Here is a 15993-nt window from a genome sequence, read left to right on the forward strand (position 1 = left end):
GCTACTCCCAGGAAAGTGTGGACAGGACTGCAGCCTCAGAGCCCAAGCCTATGCATGTCAACTCAGAAGTAAGCCCCGTTATAGTCAATGGGGCTACTCCCAGGAAAGTGGGGCTAGGAATGCAGCCTCAGAGCCCAAGCCTATGCCTGTCTCCTCAGAAGTAAGCCCCATTATAGTCAATGGGGCTACTCCCAGGAAAGTGTGGACAGGACTGCAGCCTCAGAGCCCAAGCCTATGCATGTCTACTCAGAAGTAAGCCCCATTATAGTCAATGGGGCTACTCCTAGGAAAGTGTGGACAGGACTGCAGCCTCAGAGCCCAAGCCTATGCATGTCTCCTCAGAAGTAAGCCCCATTATAGTCAATGGGGCTACTCCCAGGAAAGTGTGGACAGGACTGCAGCTTTATTCACCCGCAGACAAACAGGCCTCTGCGCCTTTAAGGAACGAGAGGAGGAAGAGGATGTCGCGCAGACCCAGCTCGCGCATGCGCTGCAGCCTCTGCCTGGCCTCGCGTGCGGCTGCTTGGGGGCGACCATGCCGAAAGTGAAGCGGCCGAGGGGCTTTGGCGGCGCGGGGCCGGCGGCGGGCGTGCCGCTGGCGGAGCAGATCCTCCAGGGCGAGGCGGCGAAGCCCAGCAGGCGGGCGAAGCGGCGGGGCGGCGGCGAGGCGGAGGACGAGTATGTGGACGAGAAGCTCTCGCGGAGGATCCTGCGGCAGGCCCGCAGCCAGCAGGAGGAGCTGGAGGCCGAGCACGGCGCGGGCAGGGGGCGCGAGCCCGGGAAGAAGACCACCGTGCTGGGTGCGTGTGCGCGGGGAGCCCCCTTGGCCGGTGCCCAGAGCTCCTCGCACCAGCGTCAGCCACTGTCCGTACCCTCTTGAGAAAAACCTTGCTGGGGGCGCCCACTGTGCGCCACCGCCTTCGTTGCAGTGGTGGTTGGCTTGTGGAACTCCTTGCCACGGGATGTGGTGGTTTAGAAGCCTTTAGAGGGGCTTGGACAGACTTCTGCAGGAAGAGTCCACCACAGGTCACAAGCCGCGCTGGGCACATGCAACCTCTTGGTTTTGGAAGGAGGCTGCCTCAGAATGCCAGGTCAAGGAAGGGCACCAGGGCGCAGGCCTCTTGTGGTCTTGTGTGCGGCCAAGGTATCTGGTGGGCCACTGTGAGATGCAGGAGGCTGGACTAAATGGGCCCTGGGCATGATCCTGCGTGGCTCTTAGGGGACTAGGTGCCTCTGCTTATCCAGGGAAGGCCTCTTTGCATGTTGCATGTTTTGCTGTACACCAAAGATAGCTTCAAGGTGGTGGTCCTAAACCGGTTTATTGAGGAGGAAGCCGTGTTTGGCCCACTGGGCCTTACTTTCAAATAAAGGTGAATAAGGTTGTACCCCTTGAAAGTGTAAACATGCCAAATTCTGTCTCGTATGTCATGCCAAGACATTAATTGGAGATATCAGGTGACTCCATGACAGATGGGGTTTCTTTACTGTATGAAATGGCTGTAAGAATGGTCATTGTTTGCTGCCTGTCTTTGTTGGACTGAGTTTTCCTTTTGCTATTTAGGCAGTGGGACCAAAAGGCAGTCCATTCATTATCTTCAGTGGGCTTAATGTGTGGACTTGGTTAAGCCACAACTTTAGTTCCCAACCTATTCACTGTACTGGGAGTAATAACACTGTATTTTGTAGATTAAAAAAAAAAGTCTTTTCTTCAGACAGCAGATGAGGCTTGCAGCATAATCCTATGCGTATTTACTCAGAAGTAAGTCTCATTGAGTTTAATGGGACTTACTCTTGGGTGTCTATAGCAGTATTTCTCAAACTGGGTCAGGACCCACTATGTGAGTCACAAGTCAACTTCAGGTGGGTCCCCATTCATGTCAATATTTTATTTTTGATGCTACCATGGTACATGACTGCACTGGGGAAATGTTACAGATCTGTACTTTTAACAGGCTACTATGTTTATGCTTTTAACAATGATAGTAAATGGGACTTACTCCTGGGTAAGCATGGGTAGGATTGCTCAAAAATTTTCCTGCTTGATGATGGCACTTCTGGTCATGACATCATTTCTGGTAGGTCCTGAGAGATTCTCATTCTAAAAAGTGGATCCTGCTGCTAAACATTTGAGAACCACTGGTCTGTAGGTTTACTCAGATAACATCACACTGGCTGTCCCCCCTCATGTTTTTGAGACATACAAAATTATGCAGGGGATGGACAGAGTGGATAGGGAGATGCTCTTTACACTCTCACATAATACCAGAACCAGGGGACATCCACTAAAATTGAGTGTTGGGCGAGTTAGGACAGACAAAAGAAAATATTTCTTTACTCAGTGTGTGGTCGGTCTGTGGAACTCCTTGCCACAGGATGTGGTGCTGGCGTCTAGCCTAGACACCTTTAAAAGGGGATTGGACAAGTTTCTGGAGGAAAAATCCATTATGGGGTACAAGCCATGATGTGTATGCGCAACCTCCTGATTTTAGAAATGGGTTATGTCAGAATGCCAGATGCAAGGGAGGGCACCAGGATGAGGTTTCTTGTTATCTGGTGTGCTCCCTGGGGCATTTGGTGGGCCGCTGTGAGATACAGGAAGCTGGACTAGATGGGCCTATGGCCTGATCCAGTGGGGCTGTTCTTATGTTCGGCTGCAGTCTTGAATAGTACTATCATGAACACAACTATCATAGTTAACTGCTGTATTCAGAGCAGTGAGGCATGTTGGATGGGCTGATTTCTCACCTGCTGCTGTTCTTGATGTTGAGAGAGCCTTCCTCAACATATTTTCCTTTCTAATATAAGTGTTCCAAGAAGGTTGATTGTGTTGATTAAATATCCAGTGCTGACTTTTCCCTGTCTTTTTCAGGACCTGCTTCAAAGGAAGGAGATTCAGATACAGAGGATGATGAGTGGCCCACCCTGGAAAAAGCTGCAGCCATGGAAAAGGTGGAGTATTGTGAGGAGATGACTGTGAATGCAGAAGATGAAAAGGCTATTGAGATGTTCATGAATAAGAACCCACCACTGAGGTAAGTGCTGAAGCAAAGACCTGGTGCATTGGTGAAGTGATGTCAGTTTGTAAGATAACTGTTTCCTTGAGCTGTGGCGTTACTTTTTTCCCCCTTATGGGTCTTACTGGGAGTATGTTATCCATGGGACAGTTGGTAAGGACAACATGTCTGCTTTCACGTCACTCATGCAAAATCCAAAGTCAGTTCATTGGTGGCCAGGCAAATAGTTAAAAACAGATATTCCTATTGTGTGGTATGTGTGTCTTGCATCCCTGAGAGAATTGGAATTATGTGCAGGACTTAGTTCTGCAAATCTGTGTGCAGATCTGACATCTCTAAGCCCTGGCATTTCATTGGGGGGGGGGGGGAGGCGGCAGGTAGGCTTCCAGGTGGCCACTTACCCTTAGTGGCAGTGTTGCCCCCAATTCTGCAGATTCATAGTAAATAATACAGCAGCACCAGAACTAGCACCCAGGTTTGGTTTCTGTTTTAGCCAGTAGATGGTGCTTTGGTTATTTATATTATGGCACACTTTGTTGGCATCCTTCAGTCTTGGAAGACTATGGTGTCCCGCTCTGAATTGTGGTTCTGGAACAGAGTGTCCTCTCCAGTGCGCGAAGCCTGGGTAAAGTAGGTATGGAGGATAGGCTGTTACCCATGCAGCAAATCCCCCCTCTCCACGTCGCTGAAATGGTCCAATGGAAAGGCAGAGGCCAATACGGTTGGTTCCAGCGGCGTCGCAGGAGTTGCCAGAACGTGACTGTGTTCAGCCATGAACTGCCTCAGGGACTCGGGCTCTGGATTTTGCCTCGAGGTTGACTCCTGAAGCCTTTTCCATAACTGGATGTAGCCACAAGGCAGTGGAGGTTTGGGATGAGAGTTTTCCTTCTCTCAGATGAGCTGCCTTCCCAGGCTGACGAGTCCCATCTACCCGGTGGCTGTTTAGTCGCCTCTTACGACATGTACAGCCAAACTGAGGGCCTATTCTTATCCCCAGCCCCCAGGGGAATATGGTACACTACCATTAATATAGTATTGTGGTAGAGAGAGCCTTGGTAGCTAGCGCCTGAATCTAAACCCCTTCTGCTTGGTATTCTTTTTATTTTCAGTAGCAGCAAGCATTTTTTCCTACTTAAACTTAATAAATGGGGCAGTGATATATTGCCTACACACTGCTTATATTCCTTAGAATCTCTTTGGTAAGTGTCTAGTCCTCAAGACCAGAAAAAGAACATGTCTTTGTGTCATATGAACTTAAGCTCCTTCGGCCTTGGCATTGTAGATGTTTGCGAACAAAAACTTTAAAATATAAATCTTTTACCCTGGCAATAATCTTCAAAATGTTTTAAGTACTATCATCTCTACTTCTGTACCAAGAGATTTTGCAAATTTCATAAGAACAGCCCCACTGGCTATAGACCCATCTAGTCCAGCTTCCTGTATCTCACAGTGGCCCACCAAATGCCTCAGGGAGCACACAAGACAATAAGAGACCTGCATCCTGGTGCCCTCCCTTGCATCTGGCATTCTGACGTAGCCCATTTCTAAAATCAAGAGGTTGCCCATACCCATTATGGCTTGTAACCCGTAATGGATTTTTCCTCCAGAAACCTGTCCATGCCCCTTTTAAAGGCACCTAGGCCTGATGCCATCACCACATGCTGTGGCAAGGAGTTCCACAGACCAACCATTACTGCCTCTACTGCTTGATTTGTTAATGAATGGGACAGTAAAGTCTGCAATTGGATTTGACTGATTTTGGGGTTTTTTGTATCCATTAGGCGCACCTTGGCAGACATTATCATGGAGAAGATCACAGAAAAACAAACAGAGGTGGAGACCGTGATGTCGGAAATATCAGGTCACCCTATGCCACAGCTTGAGCCCCGGGTGCTAGAGGTCTACAAGGGTGTCAGAGAAGTATGAGCAAAAATGGCTTTGGTGCAAATGATTGTGCTGATGAGCATTAGTGTCAGTCTGAGTTCAGTTGCTGCAGTGCTTAGAGACCTTCATTATAGTGCTATCCTTTGCTTGCTCTTGATGTGCTATCACAGCAGGGGTAGAAAAAGACATCCTGGAGCTGCATTTTAAGTTAATCTACTACAGTGTGAATGTTAGTGCTATTCCATACTGATGGATTGGTATACTTTTTCTGTAATGTGTGCGGCATTCAGAATGGCATCCCTGAATAGTTCTTAAAGTATTTTTCGTAGAGTTTGTGAATGTTTGATATAAGCCATGAGGTAAAGCCATTTTGTCTACTAATTTGAGTCTCACCTTTTACAAACATTTTTAAAGGTGCTGTCTAAATATAGAAGTGGAAAACTGCCCAAAGCCTTCAAGATCATCCCAGCATTGTCCAACTGGGAGCAGATACTTTACATCACAGAGCCAGAAACCTGGACAGCAGCTGCCATGTACCAAGCAACAAGGTTGGGACACTTTCTAATTCTTTTGGGACAAATATAATGCTTTTCCCACTCCTGTTATTGAGTGCCACATTTCCTCAGTTTGTAGCATGGCTACTATCTTTCTTGCAGCGTAGCCAAAGCGCAGTGTTGTCATATTGGTGTATGAAAGGATTTTATGTTTAGTGAAAACATACAAAAAGGCTTTGCAAGGTTCTCTGTTGCAATATTGGTTCTTATTTCTGCTAGACAAACCCTGGACATGGGAAATATATAAATACTAAGGCTTTCGTGGCTGGTGTTCATGATATTGAAATTAACATTGTTCAGGCTGATAGGCCGCGGTCGAGTAAAGCTGTTCTCACCTAACTTTTTGCCTACTGCTATAGCTTTGGTAGCTTTGTCCTTTGAGAATGTCTACCACAGCAGTAGGCAAAATGTTAGGTAGCAATAGATTAAAGCTGTTCTCACCTATCAGCCTGAACATTGTTAATTTCAATGTCCTGGAAAATGTAACATGCATTGATATAGGGTTATTTGTGTTAAAATTGCCAGGAGCTCACAGATTTCTCTTTGGGACCATAGCACTGATGCGTGTATGTTCATGAGTGTGCACACCATGTCATGCTTAGGCTTGTAGCTTTTCAGAGGTGGAAGCATTTTTTCAGAGTCCTAGGCATGAGCCTTAGATTTCTGGGCGGTTTGGCTCCTTTGAGATCTGTTCCCACCCACTCCTCATTACCCCAACTTTTGTCATTACTGTGGCAGTCTCGTCCGCATCTGCCCATTATTACAGGGCACAAGCTCTGCTCAAAAAAGAAAATCTCACTCTGTTCAGTAGTTTGCTTAGAAATGTTATGCTTTGTCAGAGGGGAATACGCAATGTCAGATAAAAATGGCCCTGCTAGCCTCGCCTCTTTTGGGCCAGAAAGACCCAGAACCATGTACTTAGATTTCTGGAATACAACACAGTGGGGAAAGTTATAAATGAAAATGCATCTGGTATACTTTCCATATTGTCTCACACAGGAAAACTTTAGTTCCTCTTCTGCTTTTACGGGTGACATCATGATAGTATATAGCTCTGGTTGTACATGTGACTGGTGTTACAAAAGTCATTCTCCTCTTATAGCCGAGCTTTTAGGGATAACCTTTAAGTGGTGATTCTTTCTCACTGTTCATGCATATCTTATAAAAGATTTTCCGTATTCCAGTTAATTTGCAGTCTGAATTGGATCAGTGCTTCCCATCTTGAATGTAAAAGCAAACTATGATCTGATTTTGGTTTAACTTTTTTTCAATGCTCAGACAACACTATAGTGTGTTAAAAATCACAAATGGATTTGTGGTTGGCTCCTGCCAACCTAGCAGTTTGAAAGCTTGTAAATGCAAGTAGATAAATAGGTACCACTTCAGTGGAAAAGGGACAGCCTTCTGTGCACTTTAGCATTTAGTTAGGCTAGCCACATGACCACGGAAGATGTCTTTGGACAATGCTGATTCCCTTGGCTTGGAGACTGAGATAAGCACCGCCCCCTAGAGTTGATTACGACTGTGCAGGGGAAACCTTTACCTTACCTTAATTGTGCATGGAAGGGAAGGGGTTGTTTCTGAGCCTGAGGCCTTCTGTGTCATGCACCTAAACCATTGTTTAACATTGTATCTGAATTGGGCCATCTGTAGATGCTGACATCCTACATGTACAGTATGAGTGCTAAGATGGAAGCTGATCAGTGTCTACTTTCCAATTCTTATTCCTCCCCCAATGTGTCTATATTGGTTTTCAGGATCTTTTCGTCAAACCTCAAAGAGAGAATGGCCCAGAGGTTCTATAACCTGGTGCTCCTCCCACGAATAAGAGATGACATTGCTGAGTATAAGCGCCTCAATTTTCATCTCTACATGGCATTGAAGAAGGCCTTGTTCAAACCTGGAGCCTGGTTCAAAGGTAAGAGAAAAGCTGATCCTAGAGGAGGACAGCTTATGATTGGAGGAATGCAGACTAGATTGTCTGGGAATTCTTCACTATAGGTTTATCAAAAAAATTCTTAATTCTTCACATCTACTGTTCTTGTTATGAGCAGGTTAAAAGGATTAAGCATGGTGAGATAAACTAGATGTGATGGCTGCAGACTTTATCCCTTTAAATGTTTTTCCTGGTCAAATGTAAAGCAGAGGTGGAGGGGGCTGAATAAAACAGCAAAAAAGGTGCATGGCTGGATGTTCCTGTGCTTATCACCATACCTCCATGTGGTCTACTTCCTCATGGCATTCTTCTTCCAGCTAGGAAGTGAGCCTGGCTGGAGGACATGCGCCTTGGAGAAGGGGCTGAGTGACATGTGGCGAGGGGGTTTTCAATGCTCCTCACTTCTGTTGTCCCTTTTTCTTTCTTAAAATTGAACCCTGATCTTGCACAGTCAGGGCAAATTTGCATTTAAAGAGACAAGTCTGTCACTATCATGTCTAGTTTGATTGTGAGTTGGTCTCATGGGAGCTGGCTCAAGGAGGTCTGGTAGTGTTAATGTAGCCACAATCACACACACACCGCAGACACTCGCCCATAAGTCGACCCCACAGATAAGTTGAGGGCAGATTTTGAGCCAACAATCATGGAATTTTCTATGATCCTCAGATAAGTTGGGGGTTAGATTTAGGGGGGTGTCTGACTATAGTTTTGTCTGATTTTACCCGAGGCCAGATCCTGAAAAATAACCTACCACTAATTGTTACCTAAGGACTGTATCTAATTTATTAAAAACATAGTAAAAGATCATAAGATACATTTTTATTCTTTTTTAAATTCTCGTCTTTACCACCTTTTTGTAAACACTATCAGAGTAAGTGCGCTGTAAACTACATACCAGTAAAACAGTGGTTCCCAACCTGGTATTCATGTACTCCCAGGGACACTCAACAGGACCTTTAGGGGTAATTGAAAAAGAATGAAATAATGGCAGAAAAAGGCAGGCTGTGCTCCAGAGGCAGGAAGGGAGGTAGCTAGTTGGCTGTGAAAGCCCCACCAATAGCTAGTTTTTGGTCATCAATTCATCTATGAACCAGTGATTGAAAACCAGCACAGTAAAAAAAGCTGAAACATAATATGAAAAGTGATCAATCACCCAGAATTTTTCAGCACACTTCTGGTGCAAAACAGTGCAGAGTCTTCTGTTCTTCAAACAGATGAAAAGAGAAAATATGTGATGAATACATGAAGTCTGGGTTTTCATAGAGAGGATATATGGGCTTGTATTATTAGAAACATTTTGCTAATATGAAGGGTACAATTTATGGAAATGGGCTGCCAAGGGATATGCAAGTGAAAAAGGTTGGGAACCACTGCAGGAGATCCATGAATCAAATCCACCTTTAACGTGTCTGGTGTGTTAAGCCATAAGCTCTACATACAACATACAACCCATAACACATAACTGAGAGCGTGCAATTCAATTCACAGCAGAGAGATGAGATATTTGCAACCCTTTTAACTCAGAAGTAGACCCACTGCTTTCCATGGGTGTTATTCTGAAGTAATGGTGCACTGAATTGTAGCCTGGGAAGGAGGGTCCCATCCTGGTGTTTCAAAAAAACAGACCTGCTTTGCAAGCATTTGCCAAGCAGAACCAGGCAGCAGAAGGAAAGAGAATAAAAGGTTAACTTTGGCTGGAAAGTCCCTGGAAAGTAACTATAGCAACTAAGGAGGTGCCTGCCTGAGCTGAGCAACAGCTCAGCTGAGAAAGGAAACTGTTCAGAGTTGAAAGGCTGTGCCCTCTGACTGAAGGCTGAAGTGAGAATTGGAGCTTAATTACTTGGCGAAAATTTTACTTGAGTATCTAAGGTAACTTGGAATAGTTTTGAAAAGTTGGTGTTCATATAGGAAAAGGCAGGAATGATTCTGAAACATCAGGAACATACAGAACGCATTGATATTCCCAAGACTTAAGTTGCATTGCTGGTGCTGGATTTTAATAAAAGGTCGAGCTTTTCATGTAATTCTTTATGAGTTGTCTGTGCAGTTTTCAGAACATTATATGAACCCCCCTCCCCCTATGTTGCAGGGATCCTCATTCCCTTATGTGAATCTGGAACATGCACACTGCGGGAAGCCATCATCGTGGGCAGCATCCTTGCAAAGTGCTCTATCCCTGTCCTTCATTCTGGGTAAGCAGGCCAGATCTTGAGGAAGGAAGAACAATTTAGCTGGAATTGTGGGAGTGGGTTAGCATTCTTGCTCATCTCTTGTGCATCCCTGACCGCCAAAGATTAGAAATCTTGCTTTGAAAGCTCCTCTGGAATCCTGGACGAAGACATCTTTTATGTGGTTATTGCAAGGGCCAGCCCTGGGTTAGAGAACTTTCTATGAATCCATGCTTCTGGCTGAGCTCATGGTTCACCAAGTCTGCCTTTGGGGGGCAGTTTCTTTGACAGGCACTGTCTTTGTTCACATTTGCAGCAGTAAGATCATTCAGTGATGTGCACCTGGAAACAAATGCCATTAACCTTTTCTTCTTTTCCTTGCTTGTGCAGGGCTGCCATGCTAAAGATTGCTGAGATGGAATACAGTGGCGCCAACAGCATCTTTCTCCGCCTTCTCATTGACAAGAAGTATGCCTTGCCTTTCCGTGTTGTGGATGCCCTGGTCTTTCACTTCCTATCCTTCCGGACAGACCGGCGTACCTTGCCTGTCCTGTGGCACCAGTGCCTCTTGACCTTCGCCCAACGCTACAAAGAGGACCTGTCTTCAGAACAGAAGGAAGCCCTTTTAGAGCTACTCAAATTCCACAGCCATCCCCAAATCTCTCCAGAGATCCGCAGGGAACTAGTGAATTCTAAGTGTCGGGACGTGGAGGGAATGCAGCCAGTGACAATGGAGTGAGGAAGGAATAAAAGACACTGTATTTTGAGTGTTTCCTTTCATATTTTTTTCTCACTAAGGGGCTTAAGTAGAAAGCAGATGGTTTAGACTGAGGCTCCAGCATGATGTAGTGTGAGTGGTTTGAATCCTCTCCATTGTGAGTCTGCCAGGTTGTCCTTGTGCAGGGGTGATTACAAATGTGTTCTTTTCAACTTGATGTGCGTTCTTGGTGGTACAGGCCTGTTTTAGAAGCTGGAATCCCCCCCCCCCCGCACAACACATAAACTGTTTCATGGTATGTTTGTAAAGTCTTCTGAGATCTTTGTTATTAGAAATGGCTACAACTACTACTTCCCCCTTTAAATTTCCAGAGGATGAATGGTTGAATTGAAACAGTGGGGAGATAGTTGGGCTACTGCTGAAGGGAAGAAAAGAAAATCAGTTCTGCGCACAGAGTCTGGAAATCTTCAGAGTCATTTATCACATTGTGTAATTTGCCCTCTAATAGACATCTTAGTAACCAAGATTATTGTTCTCTCTAAAGTGGAAGTGGCTGATTTCTAATGCTACAGCTCTAAAAATAAAGGCACATAAGAGCATGGTTTAAAGGCCCGGATTACATACCTGGCTTGAGATCGTATGCAGGCAAAGTGTGCATAGTACCCAGAATAACATTTGAGTGACTAGGAAGCACTTGTCAGAGGGATGCAAAACCTTGTTGTGCAGGAACTGTTATGTAAAGTGCTTGCAGTATTAAAATATTATCAGTCTGCAAAAACAGAAGCAGGCTCTTTGGAATGTTATCAGTGTGGCTCTTCTGTCACACTTGCACATGAAAAAAGCCTTACTTGTTATATTTCTACCTGTCAGGCAGCAGTTAAAGGCAAAGAAGCTCTGTTGGCGGTGTGGAAGAAGGCATGCCTCATGATAGTGGCTTGCAGTTCTGTCCTCCTGCTTCTGTACCCCTGTTGTCCCCCATGTGTAATGGCACCAGTCTCTCTTCTGTGGTCTGCAACAAAACTGTTGGAACAAATAATTGCCAGGACTGTCATCAGATCCTTAGCCCTTTATCAATTATATCTCATTGGCATAAAAATTAGTTCTGAAGGGAAAAGTCATACTTTCTCTGGTTTTGAATCAGGAAGCACACTCTTTCATTTAAAAAAAAAAAAAAAAGCTTTTGATCAGAATATCTAAACCCTGCAGCCTTCCTAATTACAATTAGAATATAAGAACCACCCCGCTGGATGATGCTTGTCTAGTCCAGTTTCCTGCATCCTGCTGTCCTTCCTTGCAGCTGACATTCTAAGGTAGCCTTCTTCTAAAATAAGGAGGTTGCACATACACATCATAGCTTGTAACGTGTGATGGACTTTTCCTCCAGAAATTTGTCCAATCCGCTTTTAAAGGCATCTAGGCCAGATGCCATCACCACATCCTGTGACAAGGAGTTCCACAGACTAATTACACAAAAAAACTGTCCTCTCTTCTTTCCCCTAATTTGAAAGTTAGCATGTAATCACACAAATGCCAGATTTTGTATTCTAGAATTCCAGTCCTGTGTTGTCGTTGTTCTCCCCCCCCCCCCCCATTCCTTGAAATGGCTGAGATTGACCACCTGTCTTTCTGAACTGCTGGTTCTCAAAGTCGTTACCTGATCATGGCACACTTTTTTCCCTCTCACAGTTTTGCTTCTCCCTCAGTAACTGGGGCCAGCTGCCATCATGTTTATAACCTTGATTAATGAGATAGTGAGGATATCAAAGGGCAGCCCATGCTTCCTGGCAGGGAGTTAGCAAGGCAGCGCCTCCTATGCTTTGCAGCTCGGTGAAACCCTAGGGCTCCATTAACACATTTGTGATTTTGGTCTTCCTGGTGATCAGCAGGGTAAATCTATTACACTCTGTCTGAGGTGGAGTCGGCTCAGTGCTGTTCTTGCAGCAGCTGGGAAAGGAAGAGTAATTGGTTTGAACAGGTTTTTGCTCCAGGGGAGATTTGGTTGAGTGGCTGCTCTGAGCAGCAGGTTTGTTTGTGCTGAGAGATGTCCCCTAGGACAGCCACTTGTTACAGCACAGTTTTGCACGTTTCCCATCCATCTACTTGGCAGCGTTTAGCTGAAATGGTCTTTGGCAAACGCTGTTAACTCCATGCAGAGCTAGTAAATTAGCTTGCTGGCAGCCTACAGTGCTTGAGCAAATGGAGCTCTCCCATTCCTGATCGCAACCTGTTGGAGAGAGATTCGGAGCAAGGACAGGAGTAAAATCAAGCTAAGTTTGTGGCTGCTAGACGTGGTGGTTTGGGATAGTCCATTGTGAACTATGGCAGGTAGCAATGTTTGTTGTGATCTCTGCACACTTTCTCTAAAGTCTTCTTCCTATTAGTAGGAAGGAAGAAGTAGCTGTCTAGTTGAAGTTCTCCTTGCAAACCATCTGAGAATGTTTCACTAGTTCACTCAAAAGACCTGGTAGCCTGACCTTCTCACATAATCCTATAAATGACTAATTCACAATGACTGACATGCTCCTTTTGCCTCTGGTCATGGTGTCACCTCTCCCAAGTTTCCATAAAGGCCTCTTTCATGTATGCTTCTCCTAGCCTCTGAGCCACAAGCAGGGAGCTGGAGTGCTGAATTGCAAATCAGAGCATATGTATAGTCAGTATAATATCCTGGTGGCATGGAGAGAACCAATGGAAAGCATAATTAATGATAAGTTATGACACATTTAGAAGATGAGCCATGCTGAAGGAAAATCAGCATGGTTTCTGCAAGGTAAATCCTTACTGAAATTCTAGGGGTTTTGTCACCGAACAGGCACATGGATTCAGTTAGGTTGAATGTTTGGACTTTGTCAAGCTTTTGACAAGTCCTTCTGCGTAAACTTAACAGTGGTAGACTAAAACAACAGGATTGGGAACAGGTTGAGGAACTGATTATGGATTGGGAACTAGTTAAGGAACAGGAAATAGAGTAGGACTAAATGGGCAATTTTCATAGTGGAGGAGCGTAAGAAGTGGGGTCCCTCAAGGATGTCTTGGGACTGGTGTTCCTAAATGATCTGGAGTTTGGTGTAAAAAAGCAGGGGCCCCAACTTGCAGATAACACCAAACTATTCAGGGTGGTTAAAACCAAAGCAGATTGTGAAGTGTTCTGAAAGGACCTTTCTAGACATAGGTGAATGGCAACCAAATGGCAAGTGCTGTTCAATGTAATTAAGTGTAATTAAGATGCATATTGGGGCAAAAAAAATTCATGTATACACTGAAGTCAAGAAAGACTTCTTAGGGTCATGGTAAATAGCTTAATAAAATCAATTTAACATGACAGCAGTTAAGAAAGTAAATTCCCTGATTTGAGTCACTAGGAACGGGATTGAGAATAAGGCTGCTAATATTATATTGTTCCTATATAAATCTATGGTGCCGCCTTATTTGGAATTCTGTTTACAGTTCTGTGTACCTCAAGAAGGTTATTGTAGAGCTGGAAAAGTTGCAGGAGAGCACCCAAAGTGTCTGGATGGCTGGAATACCTTCCTTATGAGATGAAGCAACAGTATTTGGGGCTTTTCAGCTTGGGGAAAAGACAGAGAGGACATTATTGAGACTTGTAGTTATGCCTAGTGTGGAGAATGGATAGAGAGAAGTTTTCTCCCTTAAAACGGATTGACGAGAGATTGAAGACAAATGGAGATTTCGTCACACAGTGTGTGATTAGACTAGAATTCATTGCCACAAAATGTAATTGCTGCTAACTTGGAGGATTGGACAAATTCATGGAGGATGTCTCTATCAATGCCTAGTGGTCATGATGGCTACAGGCCACCTCCTGATCCTGTAGGAGTATTTTTCTGAACACCTATGGTGAAAGAGAAATACTCTCCTGCTTGTGGGCTTCCCAAAGGCAGCTGTTGGGTCCCTTTTGGGAAGCAGAATTCTGTACTGGGTATGCCTTTGGCCCGGTGCAGCAAGGCTTTGCTCATGTTTTTAAAATAAAAAATGCTGTCATCTTCCTCTCTGTCTCCTGCGGCTCTCATAGAAGATGGAGCAAGTTCTGATTCAGGTGTATAGAAAGTGCAATCACTTGAAGGGGGAAAGCCCTTCTTGCTTAAATACACCCCTCACTTTCACTGCATGTTCCAGTCAGACCTTGAGGTGAAGATTCAGATTCCTTTCTGCATATCACAAAAGAACCACTAATTTACTGAAAAATGGCATTTACTCTTTATTTCTGCTGCCTTTCAGAAAGGCTCTATAGAGATTTGTTCCAAGAGGATGTCCATCTACCTCAATTGCTCATCTGATGCCACGTAAATGTTCCTTTACTGCACCACAGTAGAGCTCTAGTTGCCATCTTTGTAAGAATGAAAGTGAAGTTTGCTTATCAAGAATATATGCTGCTTTTTAAAAGTGAATACAGTTAAATGGTTCCCTATCCTCAGAGGGCTCACACTCTCTTAAAAAAAATGCAAAAGACACCAGTAAAACGCACTGGAAAAGATATCAAGCTGGGGTGAAATGCAGGAGCCTTGCCGACTTTGACTGGCCAAAATGTAGTTAGCTGTGACACTTATGTGGCTTTCCTAATGGAATGTACAGTGTACAACAGGCATTTATTACTTCTCATCTTATCAAGGCACCTGTAAGCTTGCAGAAGTCATACTAAAATTCAGGGGGGGGGGGGACCCTCTCAAAACTAATATCAAATAGCAACTTTGAAAACTGGTGTGGCTTTTATTTAAGCAATAAACAACAAAACTGCATACCAGAGTAACCCACTATTTTTAAATTGCTTTATACCTTTGGTCCATCTAGTTTACTACTGTCAGTGTTTCCCAAACTGTAGGTTAGGACCCATCAGTGGGTCATGAGCTAATTTTTGGTGGATTGTGAAGTTTTTGAAATATTAAACAAAATCTTTGCAAGCACCTTTTCCCAGTATGCAGAATTGTAGGCTAGTATGAGGTAATCTTCATAACCAAATTAAAATGTCACATTTTCTCTAGTAACTGATGTGCCATAAATCTCATGGGAACCCGGTTTCAGCCTTTTATCTCGCCTGGAAGTCCCTAACTGCACATCTTGCTCTCCAGTTCAGCCTTCTGGGTACTCTAGAATTACTGAGGGAATAGTCCTTGAACTCCATTTCTAGGGAGAGTCTATCAAACCCCTATAAGCACATACTATATGTAAGCTCTCTAGCAGCCTTGGGAGCACAGAACCCCAATTATTAATTAATTAAATATTGCTTTGTAGAGCTCTCTTTTTGTCTAGTGAGTCACAATAGATGGTCATTTTTTAAAGTGTCTGGTAGAAGAAGCACTGGTCTATGTTAACTGGCAGTGGCTCTCTAGGAAAGCGACTTTCATCTAGCTTGCCATAGTACACTGGTATGCCATTAATGATCCTCAGGTGTCCCATGGGGGTTTGGGGGAGTGCCATTTCTTAGGGCCCTGTGAGTGATGTGAGCCCTCCACCTGCAGCACAGTGTGCCTTGTCAATTGTCAAACTAATGGTGTGCCTTGTAATATGAAAAAGTAAAAAATTGCTGCCCCAGGGTTTCGGATAATGGGGAGAAGGTGTTTCCCAGCATTACCTGGAGATACCATCGATTGAACCGGGGCCTCTGCATGCCAAGAATGTGCTCTACCACTGATCTACAGTCTCTTCCTTCTGTTTGGAACAGTCTTTATCATAGGTAAAGGACAGGAAAGATAAGAATGTG

At 44.5% G+C, this 15993-nt stretch overlaps 1 protein-coding gene across 1 annotated transcript; it reads left to right on the plus strand.

Moving 5' to 3' along the window:
* The first annotated feature begins 448 nt into the window (after positions 1-448).
* Positions 449-10321, plus strand: BYSL (bystin like). The gene is made up of 7 exons (XM_066624301.1): positions 449-800; positions 2870-3032; positions 4796-4934; positions 5313-5446; positions 7210-7370; positions 9478-9580; positions 9947-10321. Exons 1-7 carry the CDS (start codon positions 536-538, stop codon positions 10293-10295), a joined length of 1314 nt encoding a protein of 437 aa, XP_066480398.1. The 5' UTR covers positions 449-535; the 3' UTR covers positions 10296-10321.
* The last annotated feature ends 5672 nt before the right edge of the window (positions 10322-15993 follow it).

Source organism: Tiliqua scincoides, chromosome 4 (assembly GCF_035046505.1).
Source record: "Tiliqua scincoides isolate rTilSci1 chromosome 4, rTilSci1.hap2, whole genome shotgun sequence".
In the NCBI taxonomy this organism is placed as follows: domain Eukaryota; kingdom Metazoa; phylum Chordata; class Lepidosauria; order Squamata; family Scincidae; genus Tiliqua; species Tiliqua scincoides.